Source organism: Callorhinus ursinus, unplaced genomic scaffold (genome assembly GCF_003265705.2).
Source record: "Callorhinus ursinus isolate GAN/ISIS: 27379988/994484 unplaced genomic scaffold, GSC_fseal_2.0 scaffold15, whole genome shotgun sequence".
Taxonomy (NCBI): domain Eukaryota; kingdom Metazoa; phylum Chordata; class Mammalia; order Carnivora; family Otariidae; genus Callorhinus; species Callorhinus ursinus.
In genome coordinates this window covers 4,208,015-4,233,594 of record NW_027397077.1, presented here as the reverse complement: position 1 = coordinate 4,233,594, position 25,580 = coordinate 4,208,015, and the positions used below count along the sequence as shown (strand labels likewise).

At 53.7% G+C, this 25,580-nt stretch overlaps 1 protein-coding gene across 4 annotated transcripts in view; it reads left to right on the top strand.

Moving 5' to 3' along the window:
- The window catches only part of ALS2CL (ALS2 C-terminal like), a 22,176-nt gene extending 14,857 nt beyond the window's left edge, over positions 1-7,319 (top strand). For 2 of the 4 annotated variants that reach the window (XM_073901071.1, XM_025885349.2), the window contains exons 17-26: positions 1,175-1,348; positions 1,546-1,642; positions 1,833-1,990; positions 2,539-2,607; positions 3,481-3,654; positions 4,876-4,918; positions 5,715-5,776; positions 5,885-6,034; positions 6,349-6,445; positions 6,838-7,319. In XM_073901071.1, coding sequence (XP_073757172.1) covers positions 1,175-1,348; positions 1,546-1,642; positions 1,833-1,990; positions 2,539-2,607; positions 3,481-3,654; positions 4,876-4,918; positions 5,715-5,776; positions 5,885-6,034; positions 6,349-6,445; positions 6,838-6,918 — 1,105 coding nt within the window. In that variant the 3' untranslated portion in view covers positions 6,919-7,319. Of the gene's footprint in view, positions 1-1,174; positions 1,349-1,545; positions 1,643-1,832; positions 1,991-2,538; positions 2,608-3,480; positions 3,655-4,875; positions 4,927-5,714; positions 5,777-5,884; positions 6,035-6,348; positions 6,446-6,837 lie in introns of all 4 variants that reach the window. The other 2 variants (XR_012380874.1, XM_073901072.1) reach the window with 2 other exon arrangements.
- Positions 7,320-25,580: the final 18,261 nt, after the last annotated feature.

The window sequence follows — 25,580 nt, the reverse complement described above, 5'->3', positions numbered from 1 at the left end:
GTGTGTGTGTGTGTGTGTGTGTGTGTGTGTGTGTGTGTGTGTGTGTGGTTTCCACCCCAGGGATGCAGGCCTCATCAGGGGAGCTTTTCTGTATTTCCTCTTAGCTCTTTGGAGAGTTCAGAGAGCTCAGGTCACACGCCCTCAAGTCAGGGACTCTTAGGATCAAGGGCCACGGCATAACTTCACACACCAAAAAACCAGAGAAAAATATTATGCGGAGGCTTTGCTTAGACCCTGCTTTTTTTTCTGGGAAGGGTACACGACAGTTTGTAAAAACAACACAAATAAACAAGAATAAAATGGAGAATAAAAGTCTGAGTTGAACTTAAAGGAAAGGAAGGGACAAATAAGTCCTATGATGGTTATGACCGAGCATGAACCTGGCTCTGAGTTCCCTGGCAGCCAGGGTGAAGAAGGAAACTTGCAAAGTGGACTCATTGTCACTATCATGGGGTCTTTGAGAAGGGGATTGACTTCTTCCCCATGGGGACGGTGTTCTTCCTTGGAAAACTGTAGTTCAAGTGGTGACTTTTACCATGTCTGTTGAGGTGCAGGTGGTCGTTCTAATGGTCCCAGGCGGCATTTCAGTTGGGAGGGAGTAGAGTTGATTACTAGAGCCTTCATGCTTGCATGCTTCTCCCTGACAGCAGGAGCTGGGAGTAGACAGCAAACCCCAGAGGTGTGGCCAAGCCTGGGTGGGGTGCAGGTGTAGGAAAATCTGTGAACGTGGCGTGGGAGGTTGGGGCTCCCTTAGGCACACACGTGGCCAGACCCCCAGGCCTGCTGGCCAAGACTGGATCAAGCTCAGGAAGGAGCCAGGTGTGGTGGGAGGATCCTGGACTCTGGGCCCTGTTCTCTCTTAGGCCAAGAACCTGCTGTCTGGACTTGGCCTCCAGCTCTCCAGATCTTTCTGTCTCCTTTCCAGGGCTCTGTGTGTCCCTTTCTTCTCCACTGTGGAATAGATTCTCTCTCTCCTTCTCTCTGCCTCTCCTTTCTTCTGGAGCCTTGGAGGTCAGCGCCCCCCAGTCCACCCACCCTTCCTGGGCCCTGACTCGGGGCCAGGAGGGACGTCCCCATCTCTCCAAGGGCCTGAACTGGGCCCTGCCCACCACAGCCCCATCCCTACCTCCCACCACTACACCCCCCCCCCCCCCCCCCCCCGCCTCTATCGCAGGCAGCTAGGTGTGGGCATCTTCCCCGTGGAGAGCCACTGGCAGGGTGTCTATGGCCCCTTCCGGGACTTCGTTAGTGCTGGCTGCCCTGGGGACGAGCAGGAGGCCCTGCTGGGCTTCCACGTGCAGAGCTCGAGGGAGCTGCGCAAGTCCCAGGAGTACCTGTGCTGCGAGAGGTAGGTGCAGACACGTACACGTGTGTGTGTGTGTGTGTGTGTGTGTGCGCGCGTGTGCACGGGGGCACCCGTGGGGGCATCCAGAGGGCCAGGGCGGGGGTTCGTGGGGCTCCGAGTGGGCTGGGGAGGAAGGCTTCCTGGAGGGAGTGGGCCGGGGCCCAGGCGTGGGTGAGAGACGCGTGTGCCTGGTCCTCCAGGACCCAGCCCGAGCCCTGTGCGGACAGAATGGAAGGCATCCTAGATGAGCTACTGCTGCACCGGGAGCCCAGGGCCCTGCGGGAGTGCCTCAGGAAGGTGAGGGCCCTAGGGTAGGCAGTGTGCACGGAGGGGGGCCTTCTCACTGCCCCCGGTGCTGACCCCTTCTGCTCAGAGGGCCTCAGTGCTCCCATCTGTGAAATGGGAGCAGCCTTGGGAGCCTCGCTGGGGCGTGCTGTGCTCCACCTCCTGGCCCCGAACTCCTCTCTGTTGCCTTTGCACCTGCCAGGCTCTGAGCAACTCGCTGCACCCCCTGGGAAAGCTACTCCGGACCCTGATGCTGACCTTCCAGGCCACGTACGCAGGCATCGGGGCCAACAAGCACCTGCAGGCACTGGCCCAGGAAGAGGTGAAGCAGCACGCCCGGGAACTCTGGGCTGCCTACAGGTGAGCGGGGTGGCACATGCAGCACGCAGCAGCCCTGTCTATGACAGCAGGCAGGTAGGGCTCTGTCCTTTCCCGATGTCAGGTGCTCTGCCTAGCGCCCTGGGTGGGAATGGTGCCTCCAGGCTGAGAAAGAACCAGAGAGTGGGTCAGTCAATGTCCCGCTGGTGAGCAAAGGGGTTAGAAGGTAGGAGATTATAGCAAGGATTGCCTGTAGCCAGAGTCCAAGCCTTGACCAGGCCCTGGCTGACCCCTGACTCCAGGGGAGCTCTCAGCCTCCGCGGGCTGGGCCTGACTCTGGATTCAGACCCCATCTCCAGTCCTGGCCGAGCCGAGACCCCATCTAACGTTACCGATGGGGGCCCCAGATGCTGCAGTTCTAGCGCTCTCGGGCTGAGGTCCTGTGCTCCCAGCTTCCTAACTACAGAGGTCTGGGAGGCTGGGCTCCTCGCGCTCCGTGGCTCTGGAGGGTGGAGCCTGCCGCCCTGGTCTTCGGTGACTTGGGTTCTCGGGGAAGTGGCAACTACGCAGTCTGTCTTACCGGTTTGCAGGGGTCTGCTGCAGGTGGCCTTACGGCGCAAGGGCCAAGCTCCCGAAGAGGACGAGGGTACTGAGACAAGGTGACCGCCCCCGTGGGGTCTGCAGGGTCCCCCCCCCCCCCGGGACGCAGCCAGGCTCAGGACCACCTTCACTCCTGGAGCCTCCCTTGGGGGATAGGGGTACTTCCGGGGAAGTGTTGGGGGCTCATGCTACTGACCAAGCCTTGTTTGTTGACCATTTGAAGATCAGAATGACCCACGGCCTCTTCCTTGGGTCACCTGGGCAGGGGCGCCGCCACAAGGTGCATCTTTGTTGTAAAGGTGCCATCCCGGTCTCCTCTCTCAGGTGTGCAGACGGTGAGCCTCTCTCAGGGCCTGGCAGGGGCTGAGCCTGAGGCCACACAGAGCGGGAGTTAAAGTGCGTCCTTAAATCTGTCTCCTTCCGTCCCCCAAGACCAAACCTTACAGTTTGCCTTCAGATTTCAGGCCCAGAGATCGTGATCAGGGAGGCCTGTCTCCACATTGCAGGAGACGTGGGACATAGGGTTAGATGTTAGGTAGAACTTTCGCCCTGGAGTCCTAGGAAGCCCAGGAAACGAGGAGGCAGCACTGGACCAGCCTGACATGGCTGCTGAGTGCTTTGCTGCAAGTCCCTTGTCTATCTGGGGCCCTGGTTTTGCTTTCAATCACATGGGGATCCAGTCCTGCCCCAGTGGCCATAGTGGTTCTCAGCGTCTAACAAGAGGATCAGGGGGCCACGGATTTCAACCGAGGGAGTGAATGACTGAGAACAGGCTTTGGAAGCGTTTTCTAGAGGATGGAGGAGGCGGGGACGCTTTTTGCTGTGGGACAAGGAGCTCTATGGGCTCTTTGAGGGGCAGCCCAAGCAGGGATCCCTCCCCCTGGGCCCCCACCCTGCTCGCCCCCCAACCTGTCCTGGCTGCTGTCACTCAGGGACCTGCAGGTGCATGGCCTGGTGCTGCCCCTCATGCTGCCCAGCTTCTACTCGGAGCTCTTCACTCTCTACCTCCTGCTTCACGAGACAGAGGACAGTCTCTACAGCCAGGGCATTGCCAACCTGAGCCTCTTCCCTGACACCAAGCTGCTCGAGTTCCTGGACGTGCAGAAGTAAGCCTTCCCTCCTTGCCGTGTTTGCCAGGGCCCGTGTGCACAGAGGGTACACACGGAGTTCAGTGGTCTTTAGTAGAAAAGGGGATGGTGTTCATTGGCTCACGTACGCACAGAGTTCTAGGATTATGCTGGTGTTGCTAGCTTCAGGCCTGGTTGGATCTAGGTACTTAACTGCGTGGTAAGGGAAGCAACTTCTTCTCTTTCTCTCCTGATGTATCTCTGGCTCCCATTTATGGTGCCAAACATGGTACCAGCCACTCAAAGTTTATACTCTGCCAGCTCCACCCCCCACTGTGCTCCAGGTTGCTGGTGTCCCCTTCCTGACAGCTCTGGCTGAAGTCCCTCACTGGCTTGGCTTGGGTCGTGAGCCTGCCCCTAGATGTTGGCTGTGGCCCACATTGGCCAGTCTACCTCAGCATCTACTACTGGGGCTGGGGAGAGGTGTCCTGCTCCCAGGAACTGGACTGAGAGTGGGGGGGGGGGGAAGTCCTCAAGGGGAAACTGAGGACTGTTCTGGGAGCAGGTCCCTTTTACCCTCAGTTGCTAAAACATCCTTTCTCCTCAGTGCCCCTTCTGATCCACTGATGCTCCACGTCACCACCCGCCCGATGGAGGGCATGGGTGCTCTCTCCGCCCCACACCCGGTCTCCCTTGTCACACAGCCATCATGCTTCCCGCCCCCCGCTCTGAAACCCTGTTTCCCCTTCCATTGTGAATGTCTCCTGCAACTGACTAGTCACCAGCCCAGAGACCTGGGTGCCAGCAGCTTCCCAAGTGTCCCCTCCTCCCCATCCCCTCCTGCTGCCTCTGTGCTGCCTCCTCCATGCTGGCCTCCCTGCTCCATTGTCTCCCCAGGTCCCTGCCCTGTGCCGCATTGCATGGCACCCACGTCCTTCCCCGTTCACCAGCCTGCCCCAGCTCACCAAGCCTCCAGAACAGTCTCTTCCGCTGTCATTCTCTGGCCCAACCCCCGGGACTTTGCTCACAGGGTCCCTTGGCCTGCAGCGCTGCCCCTCACCCCTATCCAAGTTTTGGGGCACTGCCTTCTCCAGGACTCTTCCCAGCCTCCCCTTGCCCTGTGGACCATCGTGGACCCTGAGGCCATCTCCTAAGCTCGGCCCTGCTGGGAGACACGGTGTACAGGGAATTCGCCCTCTGACCTCAGACCCTGCCCCCTCTTCCTGGTAAAGGTTCTGTGTCACACTTGTTTCATTTCAGGCACCTGTGGCCCCTCAAGGACCTCACGCTGACAACCAATCAGGTGAGAAGGTGGGTCCGTTACCTGCCCCAGCTAGGGGGAGACCTGAGCCTTGAGCGGGGCCCCCAGAGTCTATTCAGCCTTCTGAGCAGCCCTCTGCCTCCCTGCTACAGAGGGGCCCGGGCAGCACTGGCCAACAGGTGCGGGGGGAGACACTGGCTTTCTGGGTTGTTCTGATCTCCCGTGTGGGTGAGGGGGCCATTGCTGGCCCACCGTGAGCAGGTGCAGGTGCAGACCCAGGCTCCACCCCTCTTCTTGGCTATGCAGCTGTGGGCGGGAGCCTCAGTTTCCCCCCTGGATGAGAGTAGTCACTGCTGCGGTGTTGGTGCCCCCTCATGGGAGTGTTGGGAGGGGGCGGTGGGCCGCTCCACACAAGGTGGTGGCTCTCAAGGTGTATGTGCTGGGCCAGCAGCACCTGGGAAGCCTTTAGAAAAGCAGATTCTTGGCCCCCGCCCCCCACCCCAGACATAATGAGTCAAACTCAGAGAGCAGACCTGGACTCTGTTTCAACAAGTCCTTGGGTTGGAGTGCCGCTGACGTGGGCACCCACCCCCTGTGGTACCCAGTGGCCGTTGGGATCATTATCTTCCTTCCCAACCTCCCGGAGACCATTATCCCACTTTACAGTTGAGTAAACTGAGGCTCATGGTGGAGCTGTGACTTGCCCTGGGTCACTCTGGGCGGGGCTGTCCTGCAGCCAGTGATGGGGAATGGTGGGTGGCAAGAGCTCTGGCCCTGGGAGGGAGGGGGTAACAGGGCTGGGGGGACCGTGGCCTCATCCATCTGCCCCCCCACGCAGAGGCTCTCCCTGGTCAGGGACAAGTGCTTCCTGTCAGCCACTGAGTGTCTGCAGAAGATCATGTGAGTCCACGCCCTGGGCAGGGTGGTTGGCGGGGGGCAGGAGTGTGGGGGCCCCTGGTTGGGGCTGAACCCGAGGGCCTTGATCTGGAGCCCGCCGCCCTGCTGCAGCACCACGGTGGACCCCAGGGAGAAGCTGGAGGTGCTGGAGAGGACATACGGGGAAATTGAGGCCACCGTATCACGTGTGCTGGGCCGGGAGCACAAGCTGCCCATGGACGACCTGCTGCCACTGCTCATCTACGTGGTGTCACGTGCCCGGTGAGCCCCAGCCGGGCCGGGGGTTGTGGGGTGGGCTGTGGGAGGACCCCACCTCCCATCCTGCCCTGACCCCCAGCCCAGACCCGCTCGGAGGTCTTTGAACATTGGGGTTTATGGACACAGCTTTTCTTGGTACGGAGTGGGGTTCTGAGGCCAGAGAAGCCCCACCTAGGGTCCCGTGGGGGCCAGGAGCAGAGCAGGGACCACAGCCCAGGTGTCCAGCCACCCAGGCCAGGGCTCCTTCCCCGGCTCCTTGGTGCCTGTCTCCGATGGGCCCCCTTCTCCCTCTCACTGTGGGGATGGGCGTTCACCAGAATCCAGCACCTGGGAGCTGAGATCCACCTGATCCGCGACATGATGGACCCCATCCACACAGGAGGCCTATGTGACTTCCTGCTCACGGCCCTGGAGGTGAGGGATAGAGGTGGTGGATGGAGGCAAAAACACCCTGGCCAGTGGTGCAGATGCCTTCCCTGCCCTGGACCCCAAATTCACTGCTTGTATGTGCTCCTGTGGGCGGAGCCCCACAGAGTCCCTGGCCCTGCCCTTGCTAAAGGGGCTGGAGAAGGGCCCCCTACTTCACCCCAGCCCTGGGGTCCCTGGGGCCCCCACATGTTCCAGGCTGCATCCCTGGGCATAACAGGAGAGGGGAGGCCCCCCCTTCCTTGCAGACTATAGCTGAGGCTGAGTTGGAGGTGGGTCGGGGTGGTCCCAGGCTGGGGAGACGGGTGCCCCCTGGATATTGGTGTGTCTTTGCATGGGGCCGGGGGGGCTGCCCCTCAGCCTCGCCTCTTTCCCGCCAGTCCTGTTACGAGCACATCCAGAAGGAAGACATGAGGTTGCACCGCTTTCCTGGCCGCTGGGACTCCAGGGAGCCCTGGTAGCTCGGCTGCCCGGGGCCCGCTGCAGAGTGGAGAGGGGCTGCCACGGATTTCCCCGGGAAGCAAGCATGGCCCGGCCTGGCCCTCGCCGCCCACAGAGCAGACGACAGGCTGGGGCCGTGGAGGTGGCTCTCGGAGGAGATGAGCAGTTAGTGTCTCCCAGGGAGACGAGGCTGCCGAGGCTGCCACCCTGAGCGCTGCCCACTGGGACCCTGGAGCTGGGGGCTTCCCCTCCCCCCACCCCCCCCCCCCGCCCCCCCACCCCCCCGCCACTCGGTCAGTCTCGGACCATCTCCTTGACCTGCCTTGGCTCACGGGCTTTTTGCTTCCTGACCCTGCCCGGGCCTCAGCGTTGCTGTCTGTATCCCAGTGGCCTAGATGGTCCGTGATGGACCTTCCACCCATCTTGCTGGATTCTGGAGTCCTTCTGTAAGTCTGCCATTAGTCGGCTAGGGTGAAATCCTCACATCATCGCCGGTGGTGTTCCCTGTTTCTCCACTCTCGGTCAGAGGCTCTAAGTGGCTAGTGACCGCTCTGTGTGTTGGAACTCTTGTCCACAAGCGGCCTCTTGGGGACCTGCCTCTCTTCCCTGCTCCAGGGCTGAGCTGGCCTCTCAGGGAGGCAAGGCTGAACAGACTCCCGGGCCACCTGACCTGCTGGATGGCCTTGGGCCAGGCCCTTCCCCTTGGTGGTACGCGATCGAGCAGGGGCTTGGAGGTCTCTGCCGGCCCGTGTAGCTGTGGGGTACATGTCGGCACCGGAACAAGCTGCGGGGCGGGGTGGGGACACTCGCCTCGTTTGCCACAGCTCCTGCAGGCCCCAAGTGCCTGCAAACCACAGGCCTGCAGCCCACGGGCCTGGGCGCAGGAGGACAGCAGGGGCACGGGGCCGTGCAGGGCTGGTGGGAGGCCAGGGGGAGCTCAGGTGCCTTTGGGTGGGGAGGACTTTGTGTCCATGGTGGTTCTAGTGTGGGACTGAAAGACACAGGAGCAAGGCCTGGGGTGGCTTCATCCCTGCCTGGCCTCAGTCTCTCCTCCCCGCATCGAGGGGCTTGGACCAGGTGACCTGGAGGGGCTCCCCCTGTCCTAACGGGAGATGTGTGACAGTAGGCAGGGTGACCATGTTTTGAAGGGCCCAGGGGCGAAGCATGGGGAGCGGGTGGATTTATGCAGAGATGTGGCCCCAGAGGGTAAGCTGGGCCCCGGCACCATGGCCATCCTGCCACCATGCCTGGGGTTGTAAGCGAGTCAGGTCACCATTCTTGGCTGTGCTTTCCATAACCGAAGCACTGGCCTCGAGGCCTGTGAGGGAGGGGCTGAGGGAGGCTCTGAGAAAGCCCAGTCTCACCTGAGCCCAAGGCTGAATCCCCACGGGGAGCCTCAGGGTGGGGGGCTGCTGGTGGCCGGGGGGGCACCCACAGACCCTCAGATGACATAGGGCCGTGGGGCAGGGGTGAAGCTTTCTGGGGCTGGTTGCACCAAACATGGCAGTGTGAATGAAGTCTTGGGCTCTGGTTTTGCCCGAAACCCCCGTGGTGTCCCCCAGGAAGGTCCCTGGAAGGGGGCGGGACTGATGAAGAGTGGGGGTACCCAGATGTCATGGGCGTTCATGCCTCCCCAGGGCTCTGACAGCCCACCGGTACTTCAGTCCTCTTCAGTGGTCATCAGCGAGTTCTTGTCCCTTGACAAGTGCAGACGGACTTGTCTTAAGGTGGCCCTGAGTTGGCGCGACGCTCTAGCCTCCTTCAGGGTCTGTGAGCTCTCCCTGGAGTTCACATTCACCAGGATGCCCCCACCCACCGTCGCTGGGCCTTGTCCACCACCAGCTGAGCTGGAGCCTCAGGACAGGGTCTCGGGAGACCCCGAGGGCAGCTGGGTCTGTTAGCAGAACCTTACAGCAAAACCAGAGACAGTGAGGACATTGACACGGAGGTCAGTGTTCATTTGCAGAAGCGACACCCGGAACCATGCTGCCACCTGCCGCGTGGGTGCCTCAGGGAGGCCGATGGAGATGGGTCACCTGTAGGGACCCCAGCAATGACCTCTCCCACCTGCTGCAAGAGCCCCTTGACTGCAGTGAGAATATGCTAGCATCTACGTGGGAGGTCAGGCTGGCAACGGGGGACTCCAGCACCTTGGTGAGCTGGCCAACGTCAAAAGCGGCCCGGTGGGGCCTGGCTTGGGTCCCATCTGCCCTCTGTCCCCATCTGGTCCCCATCTTGTTTTCTGAGATGAGGATTCTCTCAACAATGATGGTGACAAAGTGGTAAAATTCATTATAACTGAACCTCATGATCACCTGGGCCAGAGAGGCGAGAGGCTGGGGGTGGAGGGTTCCTCTTCATCGACAGCCGCAGGCGGTTTTCTGACCGACAGCAAAGGGCCACACCAGCCCTGTCCTCGGGGGCCTGGATTTGGGGCTGAGAAAGAGACACAGAGATTAAATGGCCTCTGTGTGAGCAGATGTACCCGAGTCACATAGCCCAACCACCCCCTTCCCACTGCAGCCCAGGCCCTGTCTGCAGCCTCTCATGCAACCTCAGTCCCTGCTTCCCCCTGCGCCCCCTACTTCTGCCCCCACCCCTCCTCGTTCTGTGCCCTAGATGTGCCCTCCTCCAGCCCACTGGGTCCCAGGCTGCTCCATCATCACAGGTCTAGCTCCCATGAAGCCCTTGTGTCCCAAGGAAGGAGCCTCCCAGCTCCTCTCTGGGGCCCATTCCCTGCCCCTGTCATGTTCCTGGGGCATGATAGGTGGGTGCTTGCCCCCTGGCCCTGTCCTCCAGGTACAGTGCTCACTGCCTTTCCCTGGGCTGGCACCGATGACGGTGGGCACTGAGACCGGAAACAGGTTGACTCAGGAAAGGTCAGACGGGGAAGGGCCGCAGGCTCTAGGGCAGGTCTGCGTTCAAGCCTGGCCAGGGCAGTGTCTGTGAATACAGAAGCCCCTGAGGTGTAACCAGCACAGGCAGGGGCCCACCGTGGAACAGAGGCCTGGCCAGGCTCAGGCCAGGCGCAGACAGGAGGTTGATGCCAAAGCCCCAGAGAAAGGGAGGAAAGGACAGACGCCCTCTCTGTCCCCGGGGCTCAGGTTGACCTCACCTGGCAGCAATGTGGCTGGTCCAGCAGGTGTCTCCACGCACTAATCTGTTGCAGGGTTGAGTTCCCACGGCAGGAAATGCCAAGGGGTGGCCAGGTTATAGCTGTTGGATGGTTGTGTTTGGTGGAGATGGTGTCCTCCTGAAGGGGAGCAGGGCACAGAGGGCCCCCATAAAGTCCCCTGTAGGGACTGTCTCCCTCACTCAGTCAGCGAGCCTCACGCTCTTGGATGCCAGCCCTCTTCCCTGTGTGGGGTACCGTCTGGACCATGGAACAGGTGAGGAGGGCTGGCTCTCCTCCCAGAAAGGTGCCAATGGAAGAAGAGGAAGCCGGAGAAGCCAAGTCTATGGCTACTCCAGAGTGGGAGCTGGGGGGCGACTAGAGGGCCCCAAGTTCTGACCAGGCCTCTATTCAGATCACCCCTGAGGGTGCTAGGAGCCAGGGCACAGCCCAAACAAATCCCTTGCCCACTGCAGCCTGGGAGAAGGCGGCGGGGGTTGGGGGGGGCGGAGGGCAGCGAGAGGGCTCGGGGCTGCTGGAGAAGCTCCAGCAATGCTGTGAGTAAATGCTCCCTGAGCGGGGTTCCCGAGGGAGAGCCACCTGGCCTCATCTGGCAGCTCCCCCAGAGGGAGGCTGGGCACTGGGGAAGAGGTAAGTTCGGGGTCCGGGTCAAGGTCAATGTTAGGGATTAAGGTTAAGGGCAGAAGCAGGGTCAGTGTCGGGTTAGGGTTAGGGGTTAGGATTGGAGTGAGGGCAAGGGTTCAGAAGGAGTGAGGGTTAAAGTCGGGTTCTGGTCAGTTCGGGGTCCTGGTCCAGGTTGGGACTTTACTGGTTGGCCTTGTCCAGGGTTGTGCAGACATGAGCTCTGGCTTTCGTTACTCTTGTTGTGGGCAGGAGCCAGGGGTGGGGGCCGGGCAGCCAGGGCCTCGGTCTCCCCATGATTGTGGCCCAGTCCTTCCCCTCCCTGGGTCCCGTTTGCTGTCCATAAGAACAGTCGCTGTGCAAGACCACTGTTCTGCCACCCAGGGAAGGAGGGGAAAAGCAGGCAAGAGGTACAGCTGGGACCCTGGGACCCTGGTGCTGTGGCGGTCCCCCTGTCTCGACCCCTTCCAGGTGTGGAGCTCGGTGCGCGCGGAGGGAAGGGCTTGGTTTGACTGCAGAATGGGGCTCAAACAGCTAAGTACATTATTCATGACTCACCTGAGGCTGGGGGCTACGTCCTGGCCCCCTCCGCATCCTGTTGCGATTTGAAACATTCATTCATTCCACGAGGCAGGGCAGGGGAAGAGTGTGGCAGGGACTCCAAACCCATGGGAGTAAGACCTGCTGGCCCCCTGTGTTGGGAAGGGTCCAGTGTCTGGGGACGCCTTGGGTGAAGGCTGCTGGTGGCTGGGGACAGATGAGTCCTGCCCTGGCTTTGCCCTGAGACAGTGACACCTTCCCTTGCTCTGCTGGCAGGACAGACGGGCTGCTGATCCCACAGGGGGGCGGCCTGGAGCTGGGGCGGCTGTTTCCAGTGCATGGGGGGCTCTGTGTCTGTGTGGGAAAGGGGTGAGGACCTTCGAGAAGGGGCTAGCAGTCCTGCTACCTCCTATGCAGTCCTTGAACTGTCACTTTCAGGTCCGCCTTCAGAGGCAAGTGCTCTCCCCCTGCCCCCCCTTAATGTTGCGGTCCTTGTGAGAAGTGCGGGGAAGGGGGAGACCCACCTAAAAGGAGTGACCTCAGTCTCAGGGAGCCACTGCGTCATACAAAGGGCTGCTGGTCATGCGGCCACACCAGGCTCAGTTTCAGAAACCAAAAGAACGTGAGAGAAACCAGGTACAGACCATCAGTTGGTACACCCTCTGTAAATGGTGCAGACCAGCAGTTGCAGGTTGCCTCTGGACTGTCCCAGACGCCGGCACAGGACCCTATTAATCACTAATTCATGCATTTCATTCAGGTTTGGCCAAGGGTCCGTACCAGGCTGCAGGCATCCCCAGGGATAAGCAGAGGTGACAACAGATGAGTGGAGAGGAGCTGTGTACTCACCCAGTGAACCTTGCCAATGCCTCCGAGGAAAGGTGACCTCGGTGACCAGGGGGCTGTTTGCGTCCCCTGGGTCCCATCCTGCATGGGGTCCTGCTCACTGCTGGAGAAAGAGTCCAGAAGACACTCGCCGTCTGTGTGCTCGGGGCAGGACGGGAGGGCTGTGTCTTGGCAGATGGCACCGTGGGACTGGACCTTGAGGAATGAAGTTGCCGGATGGAGGGATGGCCTGCCCAGCAAGACAGAAAGGCAGGGACAAGGGCTGGGAAGTGGAGAAGGGCCTGGCTTCCCCAGAATGTGGAGGATTGGGAAAAAGCCGAGGAGAGGTCAGGTAAACCCAAAGCGAGAAAGGCTTGCAAAACCAGTGGGGGCCTTTCCCCACATTTCCCGATTTTCAGCCTCCCACGATGTCGTTCTCTGTTCCGGTGATGGTTGTCAAACACCCACCAGTTTTCTCCCTCTTGCCATCAAGACATGGGGGCAACAGCCCCTCCCCTTCAACCTTGGCCTTTGACAATGCAATGGCATGGCCGGGCCACTGGCCTTCTGAGGCTGGGTTCCAAAAGCTCCCATTGCCCTCTGCGTGTTCTCCTGGACACTTGTGCTGGGAGCATTTCACCACTGCGTGAGAAGTCGGCCACCCCGAGCAGCCATGTGGGGAGACCACGTGGGGACACCAGATTGAGAGAGAGAGAGAGAGAGAGAGAGATGGATGCCTGGCAGACCCAGCTCATGTGGGATCCAGTTACTTGGGTCTCCCTGCCCAGACCCTGAGCATGTGAACGAGAGCACGTTTGGGGTGACTGCAGCCTTGGCCACCGTCTGACTGGAACCTTAGGAGATGCCCCCCTACCCCAAACAACAGCTGCCTAGCCAAGCCAGTCAACCCCAGATTCGGGAGCAAACCACATAACTGCTCGTGTTTCAAGCCACTGTTTGGGGGTGTCTTTTGGATGCAGTAGCAGATACATAGAACCATCCTTTCTCCATTATCTACTACCCACCTTTCATTACAAACACTTATATGCTTCCTTTTTAAAACCGGAATTTATTACGATGGGAAGCGTCATATCCCCATTGTATGTGGAAGTCCATCGTTGATGGCAATAAATGGAAGACAATTGTAGACAGCAACACGGGAAACAGAACTACGTGATCAGTTTCTGCGTAGGGACAGCCCCCGGCGTGGGGCTGAGTCTGGCTGGCGGCTTCCCAGCACTCACAGAACCCGTTCCCGAGCCCCCTTCTAAGCCTTGCTACCCGCTGAGATGCACCCCTTTTGGGTTCCTGCCCCATGGGGCCCATCTTCCAAGCCTCTTAAGTTTCACTATTTTTAGCCTCTTTCCCTTCTTCCTCCAGCCCTAGGGAGAGGGGCTGCTTTCTGTAATTCTTTGAGAATTCTTGCTTTGCCTTTTCAGTTCTTCAGTTGCTGGGTGTGGTAAGCAGCATCATTGTTGCCCCAAAATAGCCATGACCTAATCCCCAGAGCCTGTGAATTAGTCACCTTACTGGCCAAAGGGACTCTGTAGATGTGATTAAAGATCTTGCAATAAGGAGATTATCCTGGATTACCTGGGTGGGCCCATTCTAATCACAAGTGTCCTTGAAAGTGGAAGACAGCAGAACATCAGAGGACGGAACACCTAGAAGCTGCGAGAGGCGAAGAAATGGATTCTGCCCTAGAGAGCTTCCAGGAAGGAGCACCGCCCAATGAGAGCTATGTCAGATTTCTAACCTCCAGAATTGAAAGACAATGAATTTATGTTTTTAGCCACTAAATTTGTGATAATTTGCTATAGCAGCAATAGAAAACACACAATATAACAGGCGGTCATCCTCCCCGGCCCTAGGGACACACACTCCCGTTCCCTCAAGTCCCGCCTGCTCCCTGTCACTCCAGATGGTGGGCAGACCCCCCCCCGCCCCGCCTTCTTCTGGCTTCTCTGTTAAGCCAAAGTTAAAACAGTGGACAACCTAACCACCTGTACCACCTATCAGAACATGGGCTAGAAAACCGATTCAGAAGTGGAGGGTAAAATGAAGTCCTCATGCATGTAAATAAATAATAGATTTGGTGTTGGTGAACAGAATATCCAAGATAGCCCTAAAGTTTCAGGAATTAATGACTGAGGCTGTGCACCTGATGTACTAGACAATATAGAAAAAAGCCTCTGTTGATTGAGAAAAGAACTATAAATTTAGCTTTGAACCACTATCTCTATAAAAAAAAGTGATTTATTTTCATGCATCTGTTACTCATCTATTTGAAAGCTGGGAAGTAAATCTCTGCAGTGTTTATTGACTCTAGGATCTTCTACTTTTCAGGGTGTTCTTATCAGGCCTGGGAGGAATAATAACGTAGCGCCTGGGGGCAAAGAGGCAGCCTCGTAGCTTGGCACTGAAGGCCAAGATAGAAAGGATCTCCATGGCCATGTTGACCTTCCCCTTGGTGCTGTGATGGACAGGGAGGGAGGTGACCCAGGCACTGCAGGAGACCAGCATGCTTGAACTTGGCTTCATGAAGCCCCAGTGATGCTCCCCAGGGCCAAGGATCCCAGGTATCCTTGGACATAGTAGAAGGCAGTGACAGAGCCCTCACTGCATCCAGTGATGATGTGTGTAGATGCAGAGTGTGTGTTCATTTCAATGAAAGGAGGAAGAGGTCCCAACCAGATTCTACAGATAGTGACTTGGATCAAGGCACAGATGGGAATGACAGTTAGGTGCTCCTGATAACAATCCTGCTTCATCCTCCTCCTTGGCACAGTTGTCTTGAAAGCGAAAAACCGGTGATGATTTTAGCCAAAACAGGGGAAATCGCCACAGCGAACACAAATGCAAACGTCATTTGTTGAAGTCGGTAGGTGCCTTTGTTGGGAGGAGGGCCAATGAAGAAGAAGGAAGAGGGGAAGCACAGGAAAAGGGAGGTGAGCAGGATATAGCTGAGAGTTGGCCTTTGGCCTTGACAAAGGGAATGTCTTGGTGCTTCACAGAGATCCCGAGGACCACAGCCAGGGGACCGAGAAGCATACATTTGTGCAGGCTGGACCCATCCCAGTGGGTCTTGATAAGTCAGGAAGGTCAGTTTCTTTGGGAGAGCGTGATCTTGATTTGGGCTTGAGTACTGATGATATGGCATGAAATTTGTCCCTGATTTTCGTTGAAGTGATCAGTGGTACCACCTCGCCTCTGGAAGATACTCAGGGCAGCCTCAGCTCACGGCCTGGCTGGTCTGGATGATGGATTCTCCCTAGACTTCCTCCTTGCATGCTAAGGGGGAGGCTGCAGTTGCTACAGCATTCTGCCAAACCCGGATTCTTCCCTTGGGCCAAGAGGAGCAGTCAATACAGAAACTAAAGGAGAAAGCTTTTTAAGTAGAAATCTCTGACCATTTGATGGGATTTGTTCCACTGGTTGGATCTAGGACCCTGGAGAATGGGGCTGTGGTCAATACTGCAGATTGGCTTCTTCCTGTGGCTTGAAGTCCTGCTCATAGTTGGTGTAGTTGTTGTATTAATCAAACTAAATGAATTTGGCTAGCGTGTCAGTCAGATGAATCCGGTCAAGAATGAATTCTTCTAAATCCTGTGTAAGAGTCTTTCCAGAAAACTATACCATCTTTCTCCTTTGTTTTACTTTCCTCAGTTTTTTTTTTTTTTTTAAGATTTTATTTATTTATTTGACAGAGAGACAGCGAGAGAGGGAACACAAGCAGGGGGAGTGGGAGAGGGAGAAACAGGCTTCCCGCCGAGCAGGGAGCCCGATGTGGGACTCGACCCCAGGACCCTGGGATCATGACCTGAGCCGAAGGCAGACGCGTAACGACTGAGCCACCCAGGCGCCCTGACTTTCCTCAGTTTTGTCATCTGCCTTCTTCGTATCCTTCCCTCTTCTTGTCTCGAGTTCTGTCTACGTGGACTCAGGAGCTGTCCTGCAAGATAGCCTTCTGGGGCTTGTAGGATCTGAATGGGGCCGCTATTGTGACCACGGGCATAGACCACCCATCACTAAAGCCTCTCAAGGTATACGTGTATAGTTACGTTTATTATTAACTACAGGCAGAGGAGCTTCAGAGCACAGGTGGAAAGGTTGTGGTAAGTTTCCAGAAGCACCATACCCTTGTAACGCCCTTCACTTTGGAGGCCAAAAGGAAACACTGGGACAATTATGAAATCCTGAAAACTTCCTGGTCAGGAAGTGGTCTTGTAAAAGGGGGAGGCATCCGAAGCTTAGCAACTGACCTCAGCCTGTTTTATGTTGACTGACTTAGACCAGCTGAGCTAGCTGTCTGCTAAAAGGGAGAGGAAGTAAGCCTTGAGTGACATCAGCCCTGCTTTGAATGGGGTGTTATTTAAGACTTTGTCATCAAGCAGTGTGCTTGTGCTATAGGCAAACGCTCCATTCATTCATCCAACAGATAAGTTTTGTGTCTCATATTATGAGAGTTGTTCCGGACCCCAGGGCTGTACCGGATGCCAAGGCAGCCAAAATTTCTGCCTTTGCGTTCAGCCTCTGAACCCACCCTTCACCCTGAGATGGGTCCTAGCCCTTCCTGGCCCTGCGCTAACTTATCTACCCTTTCCCCACAGCCAGACTATGTCACTGGAACCACCCTTCACAGTCTTCTTCCATCTAATTTCTCAAATTCTCCCAAAGCTGGCCTCCAGCCCAGCAGGTGCTTTATCCTGGTGACTCTTTCATACATTAGAGAGGAGGAGGCCGTGTCAGCTCACCTCCAGGGAGTCAATTTTTCCAAAAGGCAGCAATTAGAACTATTCAGATCTCTGAGAGGATACCGCGCCAATGGGGCAGAATGAAACCAATGGGCTTCAAGGCCTGAGTCATCCTCTAAAGCTCTTTTTGACCTTGAACAAATGAATTCTATGTGATACATCTGTTATTTTCCAGGAACAAAACCAGGTTCCATAGAAACATGTTTTCTGGAAGAGAATTCCAGTAGAGCTTTAAAAATGACAAGTTACATCCATACAGGTGGATGTGGAAATTTGACTTTATGTATCAGTCCTATGAGAGTAATTTCATTCTGCTTGTATTTATGTGTGTTACAAAAAAGCATCTAAAACACTTATAACCAAAACATACAATCAGTAATAATCTCTTCAGTACAGATTCAGCCTAAGAATAGGATAGAGCCCAACAAGTTAGCAATTGGATGTATTTCAAAAGATAGACATTTTGGGGCGCTTGGGTGGCTCAGTCGATTAAGCAGCAGACTTGATTTCGGCTCAGGTCATGGTCTCAGGGTCCTGGGATCAAGCCCTGTGTTGGGCTCCATGCTCAGCAGGGAGTCTGCTGGAGGATTCTCTCTCTTCCTCTCCCTCTGCCCCTCCCCAAACTCATGGATGCACTTGTGCATGCATGTGCTCTCTCAAATAAATCTTAAAAAAAAAAAAAGGCATCTCTTTTTGATACTCAGAGACAGGATACTTACAAATGGTTTCACCTGTCAGCACACCCATAGTAAAACCCTCCCCATGGAAGTGGGGTCTCTAAAGCCAAAACTCTTCCTTCCCACTCATCATACCCTTGGCCGTGAGTTCATCATTCTCTCTGATGGGTCGTACACATTGCACTGGAGACCAGCATGGGACCAGCCAAGATTCCTGTCAGCTCTCTGTTCTCCATTTAGAAGACCAAACGGACATCAAAACAGGCCCTGAGATGTCTATTTTTACTATCTAAATTGTCCTGAGGAGGTAACGTTCTAGACTCTCTGGGCAGTGACTTGGGAATAGAATTCCTTCTCCATACTACACTCCATTTTAAAAGGATTGCATCATACCAAGTTTCTTGAGTGACCTACAACCCACCAAGCCAGCTCCCTTGCACTTCTCTGGAGTAAGCCATCGTTCACAGAAACGAGGTGACAACTGCCCGGAGGAAGGGAAGATGGGGGACTCTGAGCTTCTCTTATAGATTAAGCAGCCTAAAGATGATACATTTTAAAGATTGATTGATTGATTGATTGATTGATTGATTTGAGAGAGTGAGAATGAGAGAGAGAGAGTACATGAGAGGGGGGAGGGTCAGAAGGAGAAACAGACTCCCTGCTGAGCAGGGAGCCCGACGTGGGACTCGATCTTGGGACTCCAGGATCATGACCTGAGCCGAAGGCAAATGCTTAACCAACTGAGCCACCCAGGTGCCCAAGATGATACATTTTAAATGCTTTAAAATTACCGTCACCCTTGAACGAGCATGTAGTCTAAATCTTGTAAACTTTAGGAGCTGGCACCGACAGTTTGAAGATGCACCTGGCAGATTTGTGAGTGGCCTAGAGGGGCGGTTTAAGGGAAGGGAGGGAGTTGTGGTGACCCGGTTTAGTGTGAGTATCTGGGCAGGTGGGGCACCGGTTTCAGAGGGAATGAGATCGGGGGTTGGTGGAAGTTGGAGGTGCGTATGGAGAAACTTTCTGGAAAAATCTCCTTAGAAGAAAAAATGCTTTGATCTTAAAAGTCTCAATGTAGGGGCAGCCTTTTAGTGCACTCACTGGACGGCCTTTGGTGACTCTGAAGATTTTCACTCGTAGAAGCTTAGCAATCTTTTCAGTTGTTTACCCGTGACTGTCACCGTCTGTTTGCCTCCCTTAACGTACCACGCATCAGGTACCGTAATTCGTTATGAGGAACTGTGTTTGAAGATGACGGAGCTAAAGTACAGACCTAAAACAACTAAGGTCACCTAGCTAGAAATACAGTAAGTTCTCTTTTTGTGTATTTATATTGTATGAAAAGTCAGCCCAATCCAGTAGATGCTTTGTGGCTTCGAAACAAACAGCACCAGCTCCCTGGTCCTTGTGAAATGCCTGCTACCCAGAACCTTCTCCTGATCATCAGGGCCTTCCTCCAGGGAGGGCACAGTCCTGTAGACCCTCTGAGAAAAGCGAGTTTGAGAGCGATGTCATTGAAAAACCCTTGGAACCCTCTTGGAATATATTTATGGTGACTCTTTTTCTTCACCAAACATTTTGAACAGGATCAGATATTGTAGCCCATTTGCAGTAGGGATTGCTCTGGAAAGCCCATTCAGTTCTAGAGAGCTTATTCAATTCCCCTGGTGATGGAACTGGGAGAGTCTGTTTGCCGGATTTAGTCCCTGGAGTGAGTGGACTCTGGGTAGTTTCCTCCCAGGGAATGACCCCTCATACCAGATGGCTCAGACTGACACTTTCCCCTTGAGTTGCAGCTTGGCATTCTAGAACATTGTCCAAAACCCAGGGCCTCAGGTCCTGGCCAGTGTTACAGGGGATGTGGGAGGCCTTGCTCTTAAAGATCAACTTCACTTCCTGATCAAGACCCTGAAATCCCCTTTAATCTATATGTTGTGTGACTTTGGGAGTAAGAGAAATCAACTCCAGGCAGCCTAAAAGAAAGGAATTCATTCCATGAACCCAGCAGTCCTGAGGCCAGAAAGCAGCCAGACTCCTGGAAGGGACTAGCACCAGACTGGAACGTCGCCCAGCTTCTTGGAAGGCACTTTTTTCCACCTCCTGTGCTTTTTCTCCTGGCGTCTGCTTCCCTCCTATTTCCTAGTGGTTAGACTTCCCTGCTTTCCAGTCATAGCACGGGGCAGCCCCCAGAGCGGTCAGGTTTCCATGGTGTTAGCTCAGATGCACGGAAGAGAACAGATTCTTTCTCAGTCCCACCCCACCCTCTGGAGAAATGTCTGCTGGGTCTGCACTGTGCTCTCTCCTGAACCAGAGTCAGGTCAGGGCTGGGTGGTTCAAACATGGTTGTCGTGGGGGGTGGGGGTGGGGGTACAGATTTGGAGAAGAATAGCCAGAAAGTATTCCTCCAAGTTTGGTCCTGAGCAGACTCTGCTCAGAACAGTGAGGGTGGGAGTGTTACTGGGCCCCAGCAAGGAGGTCCGTTGGGTCTATGGGTGCTTGCCATTTGGTCATAGTCCCCTCGGGTCTATGAGAACTGTCATTAGTTTATACTCAGTACACTTTCCACTTTTCACTTGACAAGCTGCTCCTTCTCCATTCCATGTAGGCCTGAGAGAAATCATACAGTATTTGTCCTTTTGTGGTTGGTTTATTATTATTATTACATTATTTTATTATATTATTTTAAGTAGGCTCCATGTGCAGGGTCTAACTCACGACTCTGAGATCAAGACCTGAGCTGAGATCAAGAGTTGGAGGGCGCCTGGGTGGCTCAGTTGGTTAAGCATTTGCCTTCGGCTCTGGTCATGATCCTGGAGTCCCGGGATCGAGTCCCGGGATTGAGTCCCACATCGGGCTCCCTGCTCGGCAGGGAGTCTGCTTCTCCCTCTGACCCTCCTCCCTCTCATGCTCTCTGTCTCTCATTCTCTCTCTCGCAAACAAACAAACAAACAAAAAAAAGAGTTGGACACCCAGGCGCCCTTATGGTTGACTTATTTTACTCAGCATAATGTCCGATAGGTTTATTCATGTAGCCTGTGTCTGATACCCCTTCCTTCTTTAGGCTGGGCAATATTCCATTGAATGGATCCACCGCATTTTGCTTAATCATTCATCTGTTGATGGACACTTGAGTTGCCTCTACATTTTGGCTCTTGTGAATAATGTTGCTAGGAACATGGGTGTACAAGATCTTCAAGGTCTTGTTTTTGATTCTTTTGGGTGTATACACAGAAGTGGGATTGTGGAGCACCTGGGTGGCTCAATTGGTTAAGTGTCTGCCTTTGGTTCAGGTCATGGTCCCGGAGTCCTGGGATCGAGCCCCACGTTGGGCTCCCTGCTCAGCGGGGAGTCTGCTTCTCCCTCTCCCTCTACCTGCTGCTCCCCATGCTTATGCTTTCCCTCTCGCTCGCCCTCTCTCAAATAAATAAATAAATAAATAAATAAATAAATAAATAAATAAATAAAAATCTTTAAAAAAAGCGGGATTGCTGGATCATATGGTAATTCTACGTTTAATTTTTTGAAGAACCACCATACTGTTTTCCACAGTAACTGCGTGCACTGTTTTATATTCCCTTTAGCAGTTCAGAAGTATTTCAGTTTCTCCACATCCTCACCATTTTATTTTCTGTTTTTTTGTTTTTGTTTTTGTTTTTGTATAGTGGTATTCTTATGAGTTTGAGGTGGTATCTCATTGTGGTTTTATTTTTCATTTCCCTCATGATCAGTGATGTTGAACATTTTCACATGTACTTATTGGCCATTTGTTTATCTTCTTTGGAGATTTCTACTGAATTTCTGCTTGAATATGCCTACTCACATCCATTACCCATTTTTGAACTGGGTGGTTTATTTTTTGTTGTTGAGTTATAGGAGTTGTTTGTATATTCTGGATATTAACTCTTTATCACACATACGATTTGCAAATGTTTTCTCCCATTCCGTGGGTTGCCTCTTCACTCTATTGATTGCATCCTTTGATGTACAGAAGTTTTAAATTTTGATGTAGTGCAATTTATCTATTTTTCTTTTGTTGTCTGTGCTTTTATAGTAATATCTAAGAAATCGTTGCCAAATCAAATGTCATAAAGCTTCCCCCCCATGTTTTCTTCTAAGAGTTTTAGAGTCCAGCCCTTATGTTTAATTCTTTGATCCATTTTGAGTTAATTTTTGTATGTGGTGTGGGGTAAGGGTCCAATTTCATTCTTTCATCCAGTTTTCCCAGCACCATTTATTGAAAAGACTGTCCTTTCCCCCACTGAATGGTCTTGGCACCCTTGTCAAAAATCATCTGACTACATCTGTGAGAGTTTATTTCTGGGCTTTCTACCCTATTCCCTTGGCCTATATGTCTGTCTTTATGCCAGTATTACACTGTTTTGATTACTTTAGCTTTGTAAAAAGTGTTGAAATCAGGAAGTGTGAGTCTTCCATCTTCCAACTTTATTCTTCATCTTCAAGATTGTTTTGGTTATTTGGAATTCCTTGAGATACCATATGAATTTTAGGATGGATTTTTCTATTACTATAAAAAACACCATTTGGATTTTAATAGGATTGCACTGAATCTGTCATTTGCGGCAGCGGGGTGGGGGGGTCGTACTGACATCTGAACAATACTGAGTCTTCCAGCCCATGAATACAGAATGTCTCTCCATCAGTTTGCGTCTTCTTTACTGTCTTTCAGCAAAATTTTGTAGATGGCAATGCACAAGTCTTTTGCCTTTTTGGTTAAACTACTTTCTATGTATTTTGTTCTTTTTGATGCAATTGCAAATGGAACTGTTTTCACAATCTTTTTCAGACCGTTAGTTGTTGGTATACTAGAAATGCAACTGATTTTTTGCATGTAGATTTTGTATCCTGCAACTTTTCTGATTTCCTTTATTAGTAGTTCTAACATTTCTTTTGTGTGTGTTTGTGGAACCTTTTAGGCTATCTGTATATGAAGTTATATCATCTGTGAACAGAGATAAGCCTTTTGTTTCTTTTTCTTGCCTAATTGCTCTGGCTAGACTCAGTACTATGTAGAATAGAAGTGGTGACATCCTCTCCTTTTAGGACTCCACTGACACAAAGTTTAGATCTTTTGTTATTGTCCTACAGGTCCTGAGACTCTATTCCTTTTTTTTTTTTAAAGAAAATTATTGGGGCATCTGGCCAGCTCAGTTGGTTGAGTGTGCGACTCTTGATCTCGGAGTCATGACTTTGAGCCCCTTGCTGGGCATAGAGATTACTAAAAAAGAAAAAAAAAGAAAATGACTTTCTCCTTGTTGTCCAAGTTAGGTAATTTTATTAACTTTCTTCAAGCTTGCTAATCCTTCCCTCTGTATTTTCCACTTGCTGTTGAGCTCATCCAGTATTATTTTTGTTTTGTATCTTTAATTTTAGTTATTGTATCTTTAATTTCTAAAATTTCCATTTGGTTCTTTTTTTTATATTTTTCATGTTTTTGCTGAGATTTGTTTACTTCTCCCATTTGCTTAAAGAGTGCTTGTGAGTCGGCCCTCAACAAGGAGGCAGGCCATCTGCTCTTAGAGAACTAGGAGGAGTACCCGGCCAGTGCCCGCCTGCTCACCGAGATACATGGGGGCGCCGGTGGGCCTAGCGGCGGGAGCGCCGAGGCCAGCAGGGCCCTGGCCAGTGGGGGTGAGGCCCCCTCCTTGACCCCATGGGCCCGGGAGGGGCCAACGGTCCCATGGCCAAGAAGCATGCGGGTGAGCGGGGTAAGAAGCTGGTGGCCAAGGAAAAGACGGACGAGAAGCGGGCACTGTGGCGACTGTAGTGGGTTTTTCTCCCAGTTCTACCCCCTCCCCCTGGCACCGACCCCCGACCCCCAACCCCCAACGCTGTCTCTAAGTTACTTAAATTATGGCTGGGGTGGGGGGAGGGTGTGGGGGCACTGGGACCTGGATTTGTTTTTCTAAATAAAGTTGGAAAAGCCACAAAAAAAAAAAATAAGAGAGTGCTTGTTATTGCTTGTTGGAGCATTTATATAACTGCTTCAAAATCCTTGTCAGATAATTCCAACATCTGCGTAGTCTCAGTACTGCTATCTGCTGATTATGCTTTCTCATCTGAGTTGAGATTTTCTTGGCTCTTGTTATGAGTAATTTTGGATTATATCCTGGGCATTTCAAGTACAAGGTTATGAGACGCTCCCCTTTCTACATATCTATTTTAGCAGGCAGTCAAGCTATTTATATTAAGAACGCATGTCCTGGCCCACTTTTGTGGGCTATGTTTTAAATGTCAATTACTTTTCAAAGCCTTTGCAGTGCTTTTGTGGTCTGATGCTCACGAGCTACCCAGAGGCCAGCCTGAAGCCCGGGCAGGATTCCACACCATCGTCGAGCTCTCAAAGCTTTTGCTGTGTTGATCCTGGTCAGTTTGGTAAGTGGGATGTGTCCAGGACTGGATGTTTAAAACATCCCATTCTGCTATGAATTTGTGTCCTCTCCTCCTCCCCATCCCCCTAAATTCATATGTGGAGGCCCTAACCCCTCCTGTGATGGTTTTTGGAGAGGAGACCCTTGGGAAGTAATTAGATTTGGATAAGATCAGGAGGGTGAGGCCCTCATGATGGGATTACTGTCCTTGTAAGAAGAGGCCCCAGAGAGCACCCCCCCCCAACCACCCCATGCTGTGTGAGGACGCTGTAAGAAGGTGGCAGTCTGCAAGGCAGGAAAGAGCCCTCACCAGAACTGACATGCTGGTGCTTTGATCTTCGACTCCCAGCCTCCAGCCTCCAGCCTCCAGCCTCCAGGACGATGAGAAAATGGCCCTCGTGCTTCTCTCCCCCTTTCTTTCCACTCCCTGCTGCCAGGGCACCAAGGCCTTCTTGCCTCTCGGGAGGCATCTGCAGAAGCTCCTGGCTGGCCTTCCCACAGCTCCCCTCTTACCTTTAGACATGGGGTCACCCTCCAGAACCGAGGCCATTGTGGCCCTCCCCTGCCAATGCCCTTTGGTGGCTTCCTGTACCCTTGGGAGAAGCTCCAAGTGTCCCAGCTGAAGAGGCCCTGGGGGGGGATTTCTGCAGACTCAGCCTTCTCCTCACTCCCAATCTTGCATTGCTGAATGTATTCCCTCAGGGCCACTAGGACCCACCAGCCCTGAATCTCACCTTCACCTGGGTCATGTTTCCTTTACTAGCCCATGCTTAAGAAGCCCTCCCTAGACCATAGGATGGTGGGGCAGCTTTGCCTGCCATGGCTTCCGGTGCAAAAGTCCCTTACACTCAATGGCCTTGACCTTTCTGCTGTCTTCCTCAGACCATGGCCTCCAGGGCCAGCACTTCTGGGCTTCTCTGCTGCACTCTGGTTTTTTAGCACAGGGCCTGATATGTGGCAAACGAGTCAATAAACGAATCTTCACCTGAATTTGGATCCCACTGTAGTTCATGATGGCAGGCCTTTGCCTCCGAGAGTCCCTCGCCTGCAAGCCCTGACCGCTCTTCTTCCTCTATTTAATTCCTATTTTCCTCCTACTCAAAAGAAATGCGTCTTCCATCACAATGCTGTCGCCTGAACCCAGCTGGAATTTGTAGTTTATTAGTTGACTTGAATCCCACGTTGAATGAGAGACCGTGGTGGGAGGAAGGACTCTGAGCCCTGTTTGCTGGATCAGGTGACCACGGGACCTGGAGAAATGCTCTCCCAACCCTTCTCGCTTTCTGGTGGCTCCCATTGCCTTGAGGAAGCCTTCTGGGCTCCCTGGGGATGTGGATGGAAGCACTGTCCCGCACACCAGGGCCCTTACAGCAGTAGATCACCATGCTGGCTGCTATCCAGAATTGCCCCTGCTTTGCTGCCTATGTGTCCTGGTGACATTGCTCTTGAGAGTGTACAGCCTACAGCCTTCCGATACTTTCCAACATGGTCTCTCGGAGCCCTTGCCCTGGCTGGAAACTGTTGCCAAGGCCCAGTTTCAGTTCGTGCTTTGGGAAGTAGCAACCTTCTACCAGGGACCCGAGCGACGGCTGGGGAGTGACCATGACATTTCAAAGTCCAGAACGTAGACGGCAAACACTTTGTTGGGGCGGCCAGATACACTTTAGCTGAGCTGACAGAGAGCTGGCCAGTGCAAGCGTATGGGGATTTAAAATAAAGCCACGAAACACAGAACGTGCACGT